Source organism: Phyllobates terribilis, unplaced genomic scaffold, assembly GCF_046119375.1.
Source record: "Phyllobates terribilis strain yellow unplaced genomic scaffold, ASM4611937v1 Scaffold_1__5_contigs__length_1240528914, whole genome shotgun sequence".
In the NCBI taxonomy this organism is placed as follows: Eukaryota; Metazoa; Chordata; class Amphibia; order Anura; family Dendrobatidae; genus Phyllobates; species Phyllobates terribilis.
This window is the reverse complement of record NW_027362761.1, coordinates 1,160,448,817-1,160,467,469: the sequence shown is the minus strand read 5'-3', so window position 1 is coordinate 1,160,467,469 and position 18,653 is coordinate 1,160,448,817. Positions and strand designations below refer to the sequence as shown.

Sequence of the window (18,653 nt, the reverse complement as noted above, 5' to 3'; positions counted from 1 at the left end):
GGAACCTTCCCTGGCTAACACCACCAGCCCTCAGCTGCCCCAGAAGTGGGGATCGTAGCATGATGTGTAGCTTTTGAGGATCTTTTGGTCTACTTCACTTTGTCAGGCAGGTCCTATTTAAGTGATTTCTTGATTGAGAACAGGTGCGGCTGTAATCAGGCCTTTGTATGGCTAGGGGAACTGAACTCCACTTCCCAAAAATGTGATAAAACATAAATTAAGGAGGGGGCAATCACTTGAAATACAATGAAGTGAGCACTGTGAAGAGATGTGATCCGATACATAATGGTTTCCAGAAAATAAACTCGTGATTGAAATAAATATGGTTTGCAAACAACTTGTAACAAGAAAAGAAATAAGGAAAAGTCACATTCATTTTCTCGCAAAACAGACAACAACGCCTCAAGTTTATTTAAGCATCTTGGACTCCATATCTATCTTTCCAACAGAATCAGACCCCTTCCGTATCTAACCCCAATGTCCCAGTGATTGTACTAAACTAGGGAAACCAAAAAACTTAGCCAAGCAGAAAGAAGCAAACAGCAGTTGTGTAGGCACCCAATGGCCAGCACTGCGATGCCCACACACTAGAAGATAAAAAATAAAATCTGAAGAGCCAGGAAGTTACAGTAAGATTGACCCAAGACCTTGTTTTGTCCGAATACTTGCATTTTTACATTTTGAAATACTGCAGATAAAAATGGAGAAAGGCAGCCCTCCCCCGAATGCTGGATGGTGCACATCACCACTTCTGCCCAAACAAAAAAAAAAAAAAATAATAATTTTCATGGTGATCCACAGGGTACTGTAGTATAAGAAAAAAAAAATCTGCATTGTGATTGTAGAATTAGTTTTAAAATAGGTTTTAATCATACAAAACTGGCCGTCGGCTTCTCTTATTCTTGGGTTTTCCGTTGAGGTGGTAACCACTGCCGAGGAGCAGAACTCCCCTCCTCTGTGAATGATCATCCAGGGAGAACACTCATCTCTGGATGGTGATTGTTGTACCAAGAGCCCCATTTACAAGTCTTCTTTATTTATTTTTTGGTCCATAGTTTCTTGCCTGGAATCCGCCCCTACGAGACGTTGCTCAGGGGCTTGTATTTTTTTAGCTTGGTCCACTTGCCGGTGGAATAGTTCATTTCAAAAACCGTGTCGACGATCATTGTGGTGCTGCCTGTACCGTCCCCTTTTGGGATTACCTCGGTGTACTCGCTGAGCTTTATTGGGATGATGTCTCCCTGCTCCGGGCAAGGGTTTTCTGCACGAGAAGCAAACATTTACATTACAAGGCAAATAAGAGAAAGTACACGGCAAAAGTGGTGAGCACAGATCAGGAGAAAGGAAACAAGGGGAGCGAAAACCGAGCAAAGAATAAATGCCCAGAGTGTGCAAGACTCACGCACAAGGCCAGATCATGGCTTACTGTAGAAGTGATCATTAAACAGGTACATTTAGCGTCTCCCACACTACCTCCTCATCCCGTCCTCTCTCCATCCTAGGACCCTTACTCTTCTCCATTAATACATCTCAAAGTCCCATGGCTTCCAGTATCACCTAGTCACGCTGATGTCACTCAGATCTACGTCTCTGGCCCAGACGTCCCCCCTCTGCTGTCCAGAATCCCAGAGTGTCCAGCAGCCATATCCTCCTTCTCCTCTCGCTTCCTCAAGCTCAATGTGGACAATTCTGAACTCCTCTTTCCTTCAACTCACATATCTTCCCCACCTGATCTTTCTATCACAATAACTTACATCACACTTTCCCCTGTACCGGCAATACGCTGCCTCGGGAGTAACCCTTGACTCTGCCCTGTCCTTCAAACCCCACATCCAAGCTCTCACCACCTCCTGTCGCCTCCAGCTCAAAAATATTTCCAGAATCCGTCCTTTCCTCAATCCTCACTCTACTAAACTGCTTGTGCATGCCCTCATCATCTCCCGCCTCAACTACTGCAACACCCTCTTCTGTGGCCTCCCTGCTAACACTCTCGCAACCCTCCAGTCCATCCTCAACTCTGCTTCCCGACTTGTTCATCTCGCTCCTCGTTACTCCTCTGCTACCCCCCTTTTGGCAAATCCCTTCACCGGCTCCCAATATCCCAGCGAATCCAGTTCAAACTACTAACACTGACCTACAAACCATCCATAACCTCTCTCCTCCGTACATCTCCGAACTAATCTCCCGATATCATCCCTCACGTAACCTCCAGTCCTCCCAAGACCTCCTTCTCTCCTCCAAACTTATTCGTTCCTCACCCAATCGCCTCCAAGATTTCTCACGAATATCCCCCATCCTCTGGAATTCTGTCCCTCAACACGTCCGATTATCCACCACACTCGGATCCTGAAAACTCATCTCTTCAAGAAAGCTTACAGTCTGCAATGACCACGCTGCCGCATCAACACCACCGGAGCTACTGCAACCCCCCCAACCTACCGTCTCCTTCCCAATCATACTGTAGAATGTAAGTCCGCAAGGGCAGGGTCCTCTTCCCTCCGTACCAGTCTGTCATTGTTGGTTTGTTTACTGTAAGCGATATCTGTATTTTGCATGTAACCCCTTCTCATGTACAGCACCATGGAAACAATCCCCACTACTGGAAAACCCCTCCTCAATTATCAGCATTTCATATGTTTTGGAGAATACATCAAGTTTCTGCAGAGACTTAATATTTACAGTGTTGTCCCTTATTTTTCAGGACTTCTGCCCTTCCCTTGGCAGCTGGATATCAGCTTCTGGCCCGAATCCTGACCGATGACCGGTCTAATCAGTGCTTGGAGTTGATCACAATTTCTGTGCTTTCTTTGACCTCCCACTTTGAGGATTTACAGGTTCTTAATAAGAGTGAAGTCTGGGGACTTTCCCGACCATGGACCTAAAATGTCAATGTTTTGCTCACCGAGCCTCTTAGTTATCACTTTTGCCATGTGACATGGTTTCTATCACGCTGGAAAAAGCGTCATCACTACATTGCTCCTGGATGGTTGGGGGAAGTTGGTTTGGAGGAGGTTTAGATCCCATTCAATACCATGGCATTGTTCTAAGGCAAAATTGTAAGTGCGCCCCCTTCATGGATGAAAAGCCCCCACACATGAGCAGTCTCAGGAGGCTTTACTGTTGGCAGATACAGGACTCATGGCAGCGCTCACTTTTTCCTCTCTGGACCATCATTCTGAAGGGGGCTTCATCAGAGAAGGTAGCTTTACTCCAGTCCTCTGCAGTCCAATTTTCCTGCAAAGTTAATATTTCTGATGAAGCCCCTTGCAGATTGTAGGATCATCTAGAAAAACGATTGTCCAGAGAAGATAAGTCAGCGCTTTGTGGAAAAAGAAAACAAAAACCCCACACATTTGCTTTGTGTTGCCATTTTTGTGGACTCAACTTTACTTTTCAGTTGTTGGAGCTGTGCGAGGACTTGCATTATTACGAGGCAAAATGTGCTTTTTATTGATACCTGTTGGAGGTACAAATTACGCTTTGACCACTTTTTATTGCAGTTTTGGAGGAGTTACAGCAACTGAAAAAACAATTCTGGCTTTTCAATTTTTTATGGCATTCAGTGTGTGTAATTTTAAATATCTCTTAATGACAAAGTGACAGCAGATATTCTCTCTCTCTGGAAATTGAAAGTTTAATTTTTAAATGCTTTCAACCACCTTTTATTATTTTCATTTTACATTTTAGTTCCTTTAGGGGACCTGAACCTAGGATTCCTTGCGCCATTTACTGCAAAACTTCGGCATAGGAGATTAGTAATGCTATACTGGGCTTCATGGAAGTAAGAAGATGACTACCTTCAGTAGGTCCCGGCCATCAGCACCCAGTGATTGCGTTTGATGGGTGCAGGAACGATTACACTTCTTAAATGCTGCTGTCAGCCCTATTTAATTGTGAAAACAGCAGCAATCAGAGCCAGCTCCAGTCGCTGCTGTTAGAGGTGGGTTACAGCTGCATTACACAGCCAGCATCAGCCCTGGGTGGAGTGGACTCTGCTCCTGCACCATAAATGTATGTTATATGGTCCTGAAAGGAACAAATATGTACAAAAGGACACTTTTTTAAATTAAATACTCTGGATAATAAATTAAATGCAACACTAAAGTACTCAGAAGAACAACGTTGAGGATGTGGCCTTACCTCTCGAACCCGCCATAAATCCTAGGATCAGCGCCTTCTCTGGTCTGGTCACCTTGTTTGCCGTCTTGAACATTTCTTGGGCAGCAAACATTTGTTCCCTCTGTAAAGAAATAATATACATACATCCATAAAACAAACAGCGGAAGCAAAGTGTGCGTCGTTACCATGATGTAGGGCTGCAGGTTATACATTGCAAACCCAGGCGGGAGAATTCCTATACCTGTGGCACAGATATCCCGCCGTAGGGCAGATTGTGAGAGCCGCTCGCCTATAATACTTACGGTGAGCAGCAGGTTCTTCTTGGGCTGAGGTTGTGTCTGGGTAGCGATCTGAGGCGCCTGAGCAGCAGGCGCGGCCACCTGAGGTGCGGTCGGCGTCAGCGGAGAGGTAGGGGTGGCTGCTGGCGTGGGAGTGCTCGGAGGAGCGTTAGGATTGCTGTTATACATTGGTGTCCGCTGCTTAAATTGGTTAGGGAGGGTGTTATTAGGAGTTGTGGGTTCCTCCGTCTGTCTCGTTGTCTGCAAAGCTTCCCGGACAGACCCGGCTGTGGAGAAGAGAACAACGGAAAGCCGATAAGTACAAACAAGTCACCAAGTGAGCAAACTCCATGGCCATGGACCTTCAGCACCTTGGCGAAGGCAGGTTTAACACCCCCCAAAAGGGGAAAGAACTCCAGCAAATAAAGTTTAAAATCTGTCCATTTTCTCCTTAATGTAAGTAGTGAAATATTAAAATTTAACAAAAATAATTAAAAAACATTTGGCATCACCACTTGGGTGGTCAAAATAATATAAAAATATTCATGCAGCGAACACTTAAATGGAGGAGGAGAAAAAAAATGTTTATAAAAAAAAACCTAGTTTTTAGTTTTTTTTTGCAAAGTACACACACACACACACACACACACACACACACTGTCCATCCATGGCTACAAGGGGTTAAAGAATGAGCCGCATCTGCATTATAAAATATTATATAATATATATCCCACCACATATACATACACTCGCACGCTCGGCTCACACCTCCCTGCACTCGGGTACACGGATCAGGACGTACCTTGCTGAGCCTCAGAGGCGGGGATGTAGGAGGAGGATGGCACCACACTGGGAGTCGCCGGCAAGTAACTTGTAGATGGAAGAGCGCTCTCATTGTTGAGGGTACCGAGTTTCTGCAAATTATTTTACAATTTGTGTTATACCGGACTCAACGACCACAAAGGCTTTACTTAATATTATAGTAGTACTTATGCCACAAGACTTTGGTTATGATCACACATGAGGGTAGCAAGGAGGGCGCATGCTTTTTTTTCCCCTAATAAAATCAATCGTATAATTCCCTGACAACTGTGCAGCTTGACTTCATTAAGCGAACAAGTAATTCACAAATCCCAGTCGCTAAAATGAAACCTCAGAAGACAAAAGTCTCCAAAGTGAAGCGTATGCGAGAGCGAAGGAAATGAGCCAAGTGGAGCCTCGAAGGGGAGAATCTGCAAAAAGGCTTTTTAATACACTATTTTTTTTTTTTGGTAGGTGTGCCATCTGTATATTTTAGGTCTCAAACAGATTTTATTTTTTTTCCTGCATGATAAAACATGGTGCCATTGTCAGTGTTTTGGATCTGCGTGTCATTAGTGATTGGTTCGGGCATCAGTTTCTACCATCAGGGATTCTCACATAGGGAGAAGTTACAAAGCTTCTCCCATCCTCTGTAATGTTAATCACAGACAGCATAAAGACTAAACACTGAGGCCATCTGAGTGCTGTCTGTGATTTTCACGGTCACAGACTTGTATTGATACTTTTCATCCGTGATGCCAGAATCCAGCACTACAGAGTGTAAAAATATTCTTCATTTATGGGATCCTATGCATTTTTTCTATAGTTGCCCGCTGACAACCTCATTAGTTATGGGACAAACACAGGATATGTAACGGTGAGATGAATATTCCTCTCTCTTTTCTTATCCTGAAGATAGATCAACAATGTCAGATTGGCAGGGGTGCCGGGTGTCGCACAATCAGCTGTTCCCAATGCCAGTAATACGGCTGCAATAATCTGCAGCCATTATACAGCCGATAGGAGTTATTCTGCTCCACAACAGATCATATCCGACTGCTGCCGGCATTAGGAAACAGCTGATCAGTGAGAGGACTGTGTATCGCTGCCCCAAGATGCAATATTGGTGACCTATCCTAAGGACAGGCTAGCAATATAAAGTGCTGGACAGCTCCTTTAAAAGAATGGGTCCTAAAAATAAATATAATATATATATTCAAAAATTATAGAAGCAGCACTTCAGTTCAGTGAAAAGTTGATTTTAATTGCTAATATGGCAACGTTTCGGTCCACAGTGGGGACCTTTCTCAAGCAGACACCATTCATTACCTGTGTAGAGACGAGACCTGCAGCGTAATCGGGGGTTGCACTTTCCACGATGGTTTCTTCTTTTGCTGGCTTCTCTGCAACATCAGTTTCTGGAAGTAAAATAGTGGATGAATAAAAAACTAAGAGCAACACATGCAGAAAAAATTAAATACAAAGAAACAAAAAACCCTAGGAAACAAAAAACCCTAGGAAACAAAAAACCCTAGGAAACAAAAAACCCTAGGAAACAAAAAACCCTAGGAAACAAAAAACCCTAGGAAACAAAAAACCCTAGGAAACAAAAAACCCTAGGAAACAAAAAACCCTAGGAAACAAAAAACCCTAGGAAACAAAAAACCCTAGGAAACAAAAAACCCTAGGAAACAAAAAACCCTAAGAAACAAAAAACCCTAAGAAACAAAAAACCCTAAGAAACAAAAAACCCTAAGAAACAAAAAACCCTAAGAAACAAAAAACCCTAAGAAACACTTAGGCTGGGAAGCTTGGCTGGACTGAATAGTGGCAGCTCCTCACTGTTTGTATATAAACCATAGATTACCTTTCACATTCTTCTATTACACTTAAATGTTTGGCAATTTTCCCTATGAGTGATTATTACGTCTGTGTTCACTCCTTGCGGCTGTCGTGCATTTTTTTTTTTGGGTGCAGGTTTCCTGCAATATTTGATACAGCGGTAAAATTGCACAGCCACCCAGACACAAACTATGTGGTTTCAGCAACATTAGGTTTCTATTACAGAAGTTAAAAATGTAGCAAAAACCACTCAGAGTCCATAAGATGTGAACGCTGCCTTCAAAATTAAATTATTTTGCTGCCTGTAATGACCAGGAGGGCACTAGAGAAAAATCTGCGCACTTTGGACTCTCCCAGATTAACTACCACATTGTTACTTTCTCATTTCTTTGAGGATATACAGACAGAACAAGTCATCAGTGAGACGCTCCGGAACGGGGACATCTCTGCACTCACCAACAGTCTTTCTTCTTCTCTTGGCTTCTCTCCCTGCGCCCACCATGTCCAACTCCGAGATATCCAAGAGCTGAAGATAAAAGCAAGTTATGCTCAGGGTAAGCATGACAAAAACCATAGGGCCAAAGCCTCCCCTTCTTCCCAGACCGATAACTTTAATTTTCGGTCAATATGGCCGCGTGGGGGCTTGTTTTTTTGCGAGACAAGTTGTACTTCTAAACGACACCATTGCTTTTACCATACAGTACTGGAAAACGGTAAAATTCCAAGCGCGGTGAAATTGCAAAAAAATAACCTGCAATTACACAATTGTTTTGTTTGTGTTCTTTTTTTTTAATTTACCATGTTCAATAAATACTAAAGCTGCCCTGCCATTATTACTCTCCAGGTCATTATGAGTTTGTAGATAGTGGTGAAAAAAAAAATGTCAAAAGTTTGTAAGAAAAAATTGTCAACATTTTCCCAAGACCCGTAACGTCTCTATTTTTCACGTTTTGGGGCCGGGTTAGGGCTTATTTTTTGTGCGCCGAGTTGATGTTTTTATTGATACCATTTTGGGGTACATACGATGTTTTGATTGCCCGTTGTTGCATTTTATTGCAATGTTGTGGCAAAAAAAAAAAAGTAGTTCTGGCGTTTTGATTTTTGTTCTCGTTACGTCATTTACCGATCAGTTTATCATATTTTGATAGATCGGGGGATTCTGAATGCAGTGATATCAAATATGCATTATTTTTTTATGGGTTTATTTTAAATGGGGCAAAACGGCACGTTAAATGCACATGACAGCTGATCAGATCAGCTGTCATGTGCTGGGAAAGATGCGGGCTCAGCGCCGGAGCCCGCAGAAAAGGCAGGGACACGACCGATGATGTACCTATATGTCCAAGGTCGTGAAGGGGTTAAGAAAACTACGAAAAGAATAAGAAAACACAATTATTCTTGAAAAAAGTGAAGAGACGGAAAGAACAAAAAAAAAAACAACATGAGAACACGGCAAAAAAAGAGCCCAAAACAGAAGACAAACTATGAACTGCAAGGATGAAAAAAAAAAGAAAAAAAAAATATACATACCTTCACTCCCCTTTCTCTGCGAAGAGGTGTCCTGGAGGGTGCAATCGGCGTCCTGTTTGGAGCTGGACTGAACACGCTGGGGGTTGTGGGGCTTCTGAATGGTGCCTGCTTTGGTATACCCTTTAAAGGAGCTGTTATGGCAAAGGAGAAACCCAATGGTTTATTCACACGTCAGGGTTCGACATGTTTTATTGTATAGGGCTGTTTACATGGTCAGGTTATTTAGATGACTAAATAAACCCCCCCCCCCCCCTCATACAGAATCACCCCCCCCCCCCCCCCATCATACAGAATCGCCCCCCCGTCATACAGAATCCCCCCCCCCCCGTCATACAGAATCCCCCCCCCCCCCGTCATACAGAATCCCCCCCCCCCCCGTCATACAGAATCCCCCCCCCCGTCATACAGAATCCCCCCCCCCCCGTCATACAGAATCCCCCCCCCCCCCGTCATACAGAATCCCCCCCCCCCCGTCATACAGAATCCCCCCCCCCCCCGTCATACAGAATCCCCACCCCCCGTCATACAGAATCCCCCCCCCCCCCGTCATACAGAATCCCCCCCCCCCCCGTCATACAGAATCCCCACCCCCGTCATACAGAATCCCCACCCCCGTCATACAGAATCCCCACCCCCGTCATACAGAATCCCCACCCCCGTCATACAGAATCCCCACCCCCGTCATACAGAATCCCCACCCCCGTCATACAGAATCCCCACCCCCGTCATACAGAATCCCCACCCCCGTCATACAGAATCCCCACCCCCGTCATACAGAATCCCCACCCCCGTCATACAGAATCCCCACCCCCGTCATACAGAATCCCCACCCCCGTCATACAGAATCCCCACCCCCGTCATACAGAATCCCCCACAGGCCCCCTCCCACACAGAACCCCCCACAGGCCCCCTCCCACACAGAACCCCCCGCACTTGTTCTATTCTTGTCTGTTTTGCAGACAGAACTCGCAAAGTCAAGTGAACGAGTGAGTTAAAAAAAATAGAATAAATGTTAATCACAAACTGTCTGCTCGGTTTAGTTCCTGGGTTGAGCAGTAGGTGGCACTCACTTGTGGTATCCAGTTTTTTGACCAGCCCCCTCCCCTTGGCGTGGAATGGCACCCCGGCTGTCTTCTTCAGCTGCTGGGCCGTTTCTGTGGCTGTAAGGTTAATCACTGACGTCAGGTGTCAGCAGTGACCACTACATCTTATATATACTGTATGGTCGAGGTGAGGGCGTCCGGCCGGTGCTGCCTTGCACACTTACACTTCTGCAGGAGCTCGGCTCGGAGGGTGGCACTTTTTGGCTTCCGCTTTAGCTGGAAGTGCTTGACTGGCGGGGTGAGCGGCCCGGCCAGCATGGTGAGGGCGTTCTTGTTCAGATACTGGCACTCCAGCGGCAGCATGGCCGACGCCTCACACTCACTCACTGGTTTAGGAAAGAAGTTAACGTTAAAGCCTGTAAGCGTGACCCCCGATCCCACCAACCAGGAGACGTCTTACCCTTCTCTCGCAGCTCTCCCAAAATATCCTGCACGTTTGGGTTCTGTTCTTCCAGGTCCAGGTTTAACGAACCGGTGTCTGGAAAGGATTTTAGGATGTCTGCCACCATTAAAATCCAGGGGTCAGAGTCCAGCGTGGCCAGCTGGATGATTTCTGTTAATGCCATCTTCATCTGCAAGACACAAAATGGTAGGTTAGTAAAGGTCCAACCATGAAAGCGAAGGAAATGGGGCGTCCCACCCCTACCTGTATACTATGCCCCCTGCGGCTTTTACCTAGGATTAAAAACTATGGCAGCTCACACACAAGAACAATGACACCTGTCAAAAGGTTCTGTGCAATTCTGTCCCATTTACTTCAAGGGTGCTGGGCTGCAATACCAGACACTGTCAATGGAAGGGAGTGGCGCTGTTTCTGGAAGAAAGCAACCATGCTTTTCCCAATCCTGAACAACCTCTAAAGGATAAAAGGTTCTTATCAGCACAAGCCAAATTCACAATCAGGAAGTTTTTTTGCCTTACGACATTGAGGTCTGTTTCTTGTCTAAGGAGCTGAGCTGCAATACCACCCCCAGCCTGAGGACAAGAGTGGTGCTGTTTGAGGACAGATCCTTCCTTTAAAGGGTGCTCTCATCTAGTGTGTTCAGGAGAGCACAGCTCTTCTGCTTGCCGGGGGGTGCTGCGCTCCAGAAGATTGACAGGTCAGACCACCAACATGGTCGCGCCTCTGGCACAAACTGTGCGCTTTCCCATGCTGCGAGCAGGAGCAGCTTAGTCTCTGTGGTATCGGAGGAACGCAGCGGTTCGACCAGCTGCTGAGCATAGAAAACTGCAGGAGGTGGCCGGTAACCTAGGCAACCAGCAGTAAACAGAATTAAAAATCCCTCCAGTCTTGAAAATGGAAAGGATTATTAATGAGAGGTAAATGGAAAAGGCGCTCGTTTTTAGAAACCCTTTACAATCTTTCCTTTGATTGCAAACAACTGATGAGAATTCATCACAGGCTTCCCGGGATGGGCTACGGATTCGGACTCAGGTTTCTTCTCATTTCATCATGTGCTGGTGCAATGGGAAGTAACAAACCCAAGTCCCCGAAGAGCAGCGATAGCAGCAAATCCATCACACCCGGGACACTGGAAAGAGAAGGTGTCTGTATTATCCCAGCAGTCACCTACATGTACTACAAGCTGCGGACAATCCTACGACCAAAGCTCCGGGCTCCTGGATACCCCACGTGCCCACCACTGCTGGCCATCTCCGGCAGCCCCATACACAATGAATGAGGCTCATCCATCCCTCCATTCAGATAGAAGTCTGCAGATAATCGGATCAGTGAGGGTCCCTGCGGTCAGACCCCCAGTGATCAGTATGTTATCACCTATCCGTCGCTCCTTGTTACAGAGTTCCAGGCAGAGAACGGAGCAGCGATCGAGGTGGGCACTTGACGCTCATTATAGTGGGGATAAGTGTGCCCCGTTCTACCCATCAGTGCGGTCGGACCCCCACCAATCTACAAGTTATCAACTATCCTGTTTATAGGTGATAAAAGGGACTGTCCAGAGAAAACAAGTTAAGCTCTTGAATTGCACAAAGCAAATAAAAATTAATGTAAAAAGTTTCTATGTAGCTCGCCCCCCCCCCCCTTCCCAGCAGAGCTGGCAAAAGTTACCTTCCCACAGTCAACAGGACCTAAGGCTATGTTCACACATGTTGGGTTTTTTCAGCGTCACAAAGCAGTAGCAAAAACCAACTTTCTGTTTATATGCATGAACAAAGTTCTGTGAAAAAAAAAAAAATCTCATTCTGGTTTTGGCATAGTGGGGGAGGTGAATTGTTCAGGAAAAGTTTAGACACTGGCAGTGCATTGAGTTTGTGTGACACTATTTACTTTCACACTATAGTCTGCCATTCAGTTGCACAGGTATTGCTCAATCTCACACTTAGCTCAGGCAATATTTACTGTGGCCACATCACTAATTTAATTAAACTCTCCTAATACAAACTACCATCTCCGGTGATCAAGACAAGATGGTACAATCACAAAAATAAATGAGTTTCACGCAGGGCTGTGGAGTCAGTAAGCCAAACCTCCAACTCCTCAATTTCCATGACTCCGACTTCCTCGTACATGGCTCATGTTTAAGTGATAAATTTACTGTAGCACAGATTCATCTCAGCTAAAAGTCTAGACCCTTAGATCAGGAATAGGACATTTCATAACTTTCCCAAATTCTTATGAAAAAACATTCCCCACTACTACTGTACCCAATTTATTATATATTGTCGGAGTCGGAGGAGGTCCATTTTATACCGACTCCACAGCCCTGGTTTCACATACTGCTGTACTTGCTTATTTTCACTAAAAACGCAGCAAAACCTGATATCTGCAGCAAAAAAAAATCTGCAGCAAAAAACGCTGAAAAACAGAACATGTGTGAACATAGCCTAAGTCAGAAGGTCAAATACTTGCTGCAAGTATCCACAAGAACCGGGAACGGTAAACCCAAATGTCTGCTTATTCATACAGAAATCCCAGAATTAAAGGGCTTGTCCAGGACTTTAGGATAGACCATAAATGACAGATTGGTTGTCGCTCGACACCCCAAAATCAGACGATATCTGGGACGCAAGTAATCTGTCTGGAGGAAAGGTGGGAGACCCGATACACCTCGCAGGCTTCAGCTGTAATTACCACTATTGGGGTCTCCATATTGTCAGACTACTCCATAGCACGGCTAACCACACTCATCGGTCTATGGTATAAGCAGACAGGCTCCGCAGCGATGAGAAGAGGGGACAAAGTACAGCTGACTAGTGTAAACAAGAATCCCCCATCCACATTCTCTCCGACTATACAGCATCGTACAGAAGGACGAGGAAGCTCTGCATGAGCAGATACCGGTCCTTACACCAGAAAAGTTGCTTGAAGCTTTCAGTTTCCACCACATTAGGCTGATAGACAAAAGGAAAATGATTAATAACGTATCAAAACCCGACTCGCAATGAAGTCTGTGCACTCAGGGCAGGTTTACCATCACCACTCGCACTGCGAGAAAAGTCTATAGAAACTGAGGCTTCCTCTCCGTCCTCGCATCGCTGAACACAGCATCTGCCACCAAAGCCATATGTGTGCTGGGAAGAAGTGAAACCCCAGGTGTCACCAAACACCCCAGAAGGGAGGAAACGCTTTCAAGCCTCCCAAAATAAAGAAATCGGCTCTCTGATGTGTCCCCTAACCCGAGAAGAGATGCCACCGCACAAATACTAAAGGGTTATTCTACCACTCAGTCTGATCACTGGGAGGAGTCGGCAGCTGGACCCCCAGGCATGAAGCATTCCCGTATCTGCCCCCTTACCCATAGCGGGTCCCATGTACACAGACAGATGTAAGTACACAGCGAGCACCCAGCTTACAAGCTGCCAGCGCCACGTAATAAATCACCCAGGAGCTGGCAAACAACTTACATTCCCAACACTAACATGTACGGCCCAAGGGCAGACGATAGCGGGATGGATTATTACATAATAAGGATTGCTTATTATCTCGCCCGGGGTCTGTACAAAGACTACACAGGACATTCAGCTTTCCTAGGTCCCCGACCGGCAACATCAGGTGCAGTGCATGTCCCATTCACACACAAGAAGTTCCTAACCATCTCCTTATCACAAATGTAACTCCATGTAACATTAAAGGCAATATCCAGACAACCCCTTTAACTACTATGGGGAAGAAGCAGTAATACAGCACGAGTAGTGTAGTGATGTAAAAGTTGCTGCTTAGATGAGGGGTTTGTATGCTTTTGCAACCAATATCTTATTGATACAACGCATGTATGATTATCAGAAAAAAGCAGCAACTTTACAGTCTTTCTTATAAGTTTTGGGCATACAGCTCGTATACAGAACTATGAGTCTCCATGGTAACAGACTACAAATAAAACCTATGAACTCCCAAATCATATTTTCTGGTTTCAACAGATTCTGCTGCAAATTCATCAAAGTTTTTTGATAAATTGGTGTAAATTCAAACAGGCTTTTAAAAAAAAAAAAACCCTCAAAAGTCAACGATGCAGCAGTCAGCAATGTTATTAAAGGGGCCGTCTAATACTCGGAACAGTCCCTTCCTATCCCCCTTTTACGTTAACACTTATATTCTCCTCCGGTTCCGATGCCGTTACCATTTTTCCCGGCGATCGCATCAGTGTGACGTCATGTGAACTCTGTTGGCCAATCTGTGGCTGCTTTACTCCTCCCAGGCTTCAGACAAAATCGCTTACATCTGGAGGAAATGAGCGCTGCTGCTGTCCCCTCCTCTGGATGTATGCGATATGTCCCTGGTGGAGAGGGGTGAAGCCGCTGATGGTTGGCTATAGAGTTAACGTGACGTCACACTGATGCGATCGACAGCGACGATGACGTCACACAGACAGCGACCTCCCGAGGAGGAGGGGAAACAACAGCAACGATGACATCACGCCGACTGACAGTTGGGTGGGTTGGGACGTCACGCTGACAGCAACCTCCGGAGGGGGAAGAGGGCAAATGACAAGGACAATGACATCACACAGACAGCGACCTCCCGAGGGGGAAGGGGTGGAAAGGACGATGACGTCACGCCGACAGCGACCTCCCGAGGGGGAAGGGAAGGAAAGGACGATGACGACAGCGACCTCCCGAGGGGGAAGGGGAGGAAAGGACGATGACGTCACGCCGACAGCGACCTCCCAAGGGGGAAGGGGAGGAAACTACGATGACGTCACGCCGACAGCGACCTCCCGATGGGGGAAGGGAGGAAACGACAACGACGTCACGCCGACAGCAACCTCCCAGTGGGGAAGGGAGGAAACGACAGCAACAATGACATCACGCCGACAGCGACTGCTGGGGAGGACGCCATGATTGTAGGATCAGGATACGCCAGGCTGTCTGGGATAATGTCTTGATCGGTGGGGCTCCACCGGTGCGGCGCAGGAGTAACGCTCTGCGTCTTGACGATCAGTGCGGCTCCTGCCGCTCCGATTCAACCGGCCAGCCCCTGTAAACGCGGCTGATCAGCTCTGTGCAGGGTCCAGGTCCCTTAGGAAGGAGGGAGGATGGAAATGAAATAAAGTGCAAATTAAAAAAGGTATCAAAAATGTTAAAAGTTTGAATGATTTCCCCTGAAATCGTGTATGAATCTGCGGACGAGATCGCAGCGATTTCCCTTCCATCAGAGACTAATGAGGCGCAGGCGGAGACTTGCTGGCACTTGTAGTCCCCCAGGTTGCTCACGCCCAGAGGCAGGCAGGCGGGCGGGCTGGAGGACACTCACCTCGTCCACGGTGCGGCGCGGGAGGTGCAGCATCCCCAGCAGCAGCTTCAGCTTGACGGCGGACGACAGGTTGTGGAAACACAGGCGGACATTGTCGATGACGGAGGCGGTGAGCAGCGAGGCGATGCTGGGCGGCGTCCACAGCTCGTCCGCGGAGCCCAGCTTATTGTGAAGCCACAGGCCGGTGTCGCTCTCCCTCATCGACGCCATCTTGGAAAAAGAAAACCATCGCGAGCAGGCATTTTATGAAGACACCTATAAAAAAAGGCCCCCTCTGGCGCTAAGAGACGGGAGGGGAACGACGCCAGTTCTCGCGATACCTGGTGAGCCGCGCTCTGGAGCCGCTGTGCTGCGTCCGCTGACCCCGAGCTGAGGCGAAAGAGCACCTTATAATAGCCAGAGACTGTAGAAGACATAAGCTGGAACCAAGCACACAGCTCCCAATCAGGCATTATGGCGAGATGCCCTCAACAAAGATGGCCGCCATAACCATCAGGCGCCTCTGTAAAAAGGAAAAGCCGTAAATGGATGCTGCTGGTTGCATTTTTGTACGGGTCGTCCCAGCGCCCAAACTACTTAATATTAAAAAACCAATAAGTTTCATATGTAACGTATCTATTTTGTTTCCTTTATTTTTACTCTTCTGCCGTTATTTTTAATAAAGACATAAGACTTATTTTTATTTATTTACAATTATTCAGACCACTTGTACTTTTGAATAAAATATTATTACAAGTGAGGTGAAATAGTGAAAGAAAACCAGCACAATTCAACCATTGTTTATTGGGTTCTAGAAATGACCAAAATTACGGCAATATATTTATTATTCATTACTAAAAAAAAATTTGGAACTTTATAAAATAACTAAAATTGGTTTGTGCTGTTTTTAGAGAAGGTAACTGTTCTTTTTTATTTTTTTTTAAATTTATTTACAGATGGGGGAAAAGTCAGGTGAGTTTTTATATTTTTTTATATTTTTAAGAACATTTTTTTACTTTTTTTTCTCTTATTTTTTAATCCTCTTAGGGGGCTTAGACTTATTTGCTTTTACTATACACTGCATTGCTTCAGTGTTGCGGAATATGGTGAAATGGTGGTCTCCTATGAAGCTGGGGCTTTGCAAAAAGTAATAAAATAGCAGCAATTGGGGCCTTCAAGGGACCCCGGCTGGCATGGTAACCCATCAGCAACCTGACCCTGGCTGCCGTAGTAAGTTATCAGTAACCTGACCCTGGCTGCCATGGTAAGTTATCAGTAACCTGACCCTGGCTGCCGTAGTAAGTTATCAGTAACCTGACCCTGGCTGCCATGGTAAGTTATCAGTAACCTGACCCTGGCTGCCTTAGTAAGTTATCAGTAACCTGACCCTGGCTGCCATGGTAAGTTATCGGTAACCTGACCCCGTCTGCCATGGTAAGTTATCGGTAACCTGACCCTGGCTTCCATGGTAAGTTATCAGTAACCTGACCCTGGCTGCCATGGTAAGTTATCAGTAACCTGACCCTGGCTGCCATGGTAAGTTATCAGTAACCTGACCCTGGCTGCCATGGTAAATTATCGGTAACCTGACCCCGTCTGACATGGTAAGTTATCGCTAACCTGACCCTGGCTTCCATGGTAACCCATCAGCAACCTACCATGGTAACCCCTCAGTTAAAAACGCAAATAATGAATCGGACCACTCAAAAACTCAACAAAAATAGATGAAAATGCAATAATCGAGCTTGAAAAGAATGTTTGATTTTGTGTAAAATATATAAATCAGCGAGCGCCGTTTTGACGTATTTGGTGCAAAAAAACAGCAATGTATGCCACAAGACAAAAGGAATAAAACTGCTGATGAATTGGGGCCATAGTGATGGAGTAAGACTGCTGATCTGTCTATAGTGTAATCCCGCGCTCGAATAATCTCGCCCCCTCGCTTATTAATGCTCTGCATGAAACTACTCCTTAATAATACTACAATACTGTGCCCAAAGCCTTCTGCTGTACTACCACCAAATATACCCACCACATAGTGCTTAAATATGACCAATATTAAATTAACTAATAACCGTGCTCAAATAATACAGTGATACCGTGCACAAATACTACTGCCATATTGTGCCCACATGTTACCTCTCATCAGTGTACTACAACCAGTGCTATATGGTACCCAAATAATTCTGCCATACAACCCTGCAATATAGTGCCCAATTTATATTATTGCCAAATATATCCGCCATACAGCACTTACATAATGCTACCAGTTAAAAAACACATAGACCCCACAATTTATTGTTTTTTTGTGACTTTTTTTTTTTCTTGTACTTGCTGCTGTTTTTTTCTTCAAAATGTGCTTTTTTTTTCTTTTCCCCATTTTGTGCATCTTAAAAGCAAAAAGCCGCACGATCCTTTAAAATCTCGGATGTTAGTCTTCAACTGCAGAAAAATAAAATTAGATTTTTTTATTTCGCAAGGTACTAGAGTGGAATTGCGCAAAACCTTTCTAAAAAGTCAGAGATGGTTTAGGGGATGTTCACACAATAATTTGTTTTTTCAAACAAATTTGGAGTGCATCCGCTCTGAAAAAGCATTCGGAAACCGCGTCAAAAATCTTCCTGTTCATTTTTATATAAAAACACTTTGCTGATCATCTTTTCAGTGTCTTTTAAATTCTCCAGCTTTCCGAAAACTCCCAAGAGGTTGAAAGAAGTGAGCAGACCATTCTTCAGTCATTTTATGTTTCGAAGCTGCTCAAGACTTTACAATAAAAGACAATTGAAAGGATAAAAAAAAATCCCCAGAAGATGCCTGGGCGTCAATTGGAACATTTTTGCTTTAAAAAAACGCTCTTACTTTTTATGCATTGCTTAATGAACTTATCAAAACGTCCTTAAATAGCTCCAAAAAGCACTGAAAAATGCTTAAAGGGGTTGTTCACTACTAGGACAACCCCTTCTTAAACAAAAATTTTCAGTCCCGATAAAATAAAAAACCTACAGTACAGACCAAAAGTTTGGACACACCTTCTCATTTAAAATTTTTTCTGTATTTTCTTGACGATGAAAATTGTACATTCACACTGAAGGCATCAAAACTATGAATTAACACATGTGGAATTATATACTTAACAAAAAAGTGTGAAACAACGGAAAATATGTCTTATATTCTAGGTTCTTCAAAGTAGCCACCTTTTGCTTTGATGACTGCTTTGCACACTCTTGGCATTCTCTTGATGAGCTTCAAGAGGTAGTCACCGGAAATGGTCTTCCAACAATCTTGAAGGAG

At 45.1% G+C, this 18,653-nt stretch overlaps 1 protein-coding gene across 1 annotated transcript; it reads right to left on the bottom strand.

Annotated features, from left to right (window-relative positions):
* Positions 1-375: 375 nt before the first annotated feature.
* Positions 376-15,845, bottom strand: NELFA (negative elongation factor complex member A). Its single transcript, XM_073649005.1, has 11 exons — positions 15,384-15,845; positions 10,074-10,245; positions 9,838-9,999; positions 9,641-9,730; positions 8,571-8,701; positions 7,497-7,566; positions 6,528-6,616; positions 5,200-5,311; positions 4,422-4,684; positions 4,141-4,240; positions 376-1,261 (listed from the first exon to the last, which is right to left on the bottom strand). The coding sequence occupies exons 1-11, from the start codon at positions 15,591-15,593 to the stop codon at positions 1,077-1,079; spliced, it is 1,584 nt and encodes a 527-aa protein (XP_073505106.1). The 5' UTR covers positions 15,594-15,845; the 3' UTR covers positions 376-1,076.
* Between the last annotated feature and the right edge of the window lie 2,808 nt (positions 15,846-18,653).

Bases quoted from the DNA above. Each gene is read 5' to 3' on its own strand.
- NELFA (XM_073649005.1), bottom strand. From the start codon at position 15,593: ATGGCGTCGATGAGGGAGAGCGACACCGGCCTGTGGCTTCACAATAAG. The intron at 4,241-4,421 runs GTAAGTATTATA...ATTTCTTTACAG, and splicing joins AGAAGAACCTGCTGCTCACC to AGGGAACAAATGTTTGCTGC. The intron at 1,262-4,140 runs GTAAGGCCACAT...CTTCTCGTGCAG, and splicing joins ATTTATGGCGGGTTCGAGAG to AAAACCCTTGCCCGGAGCAG.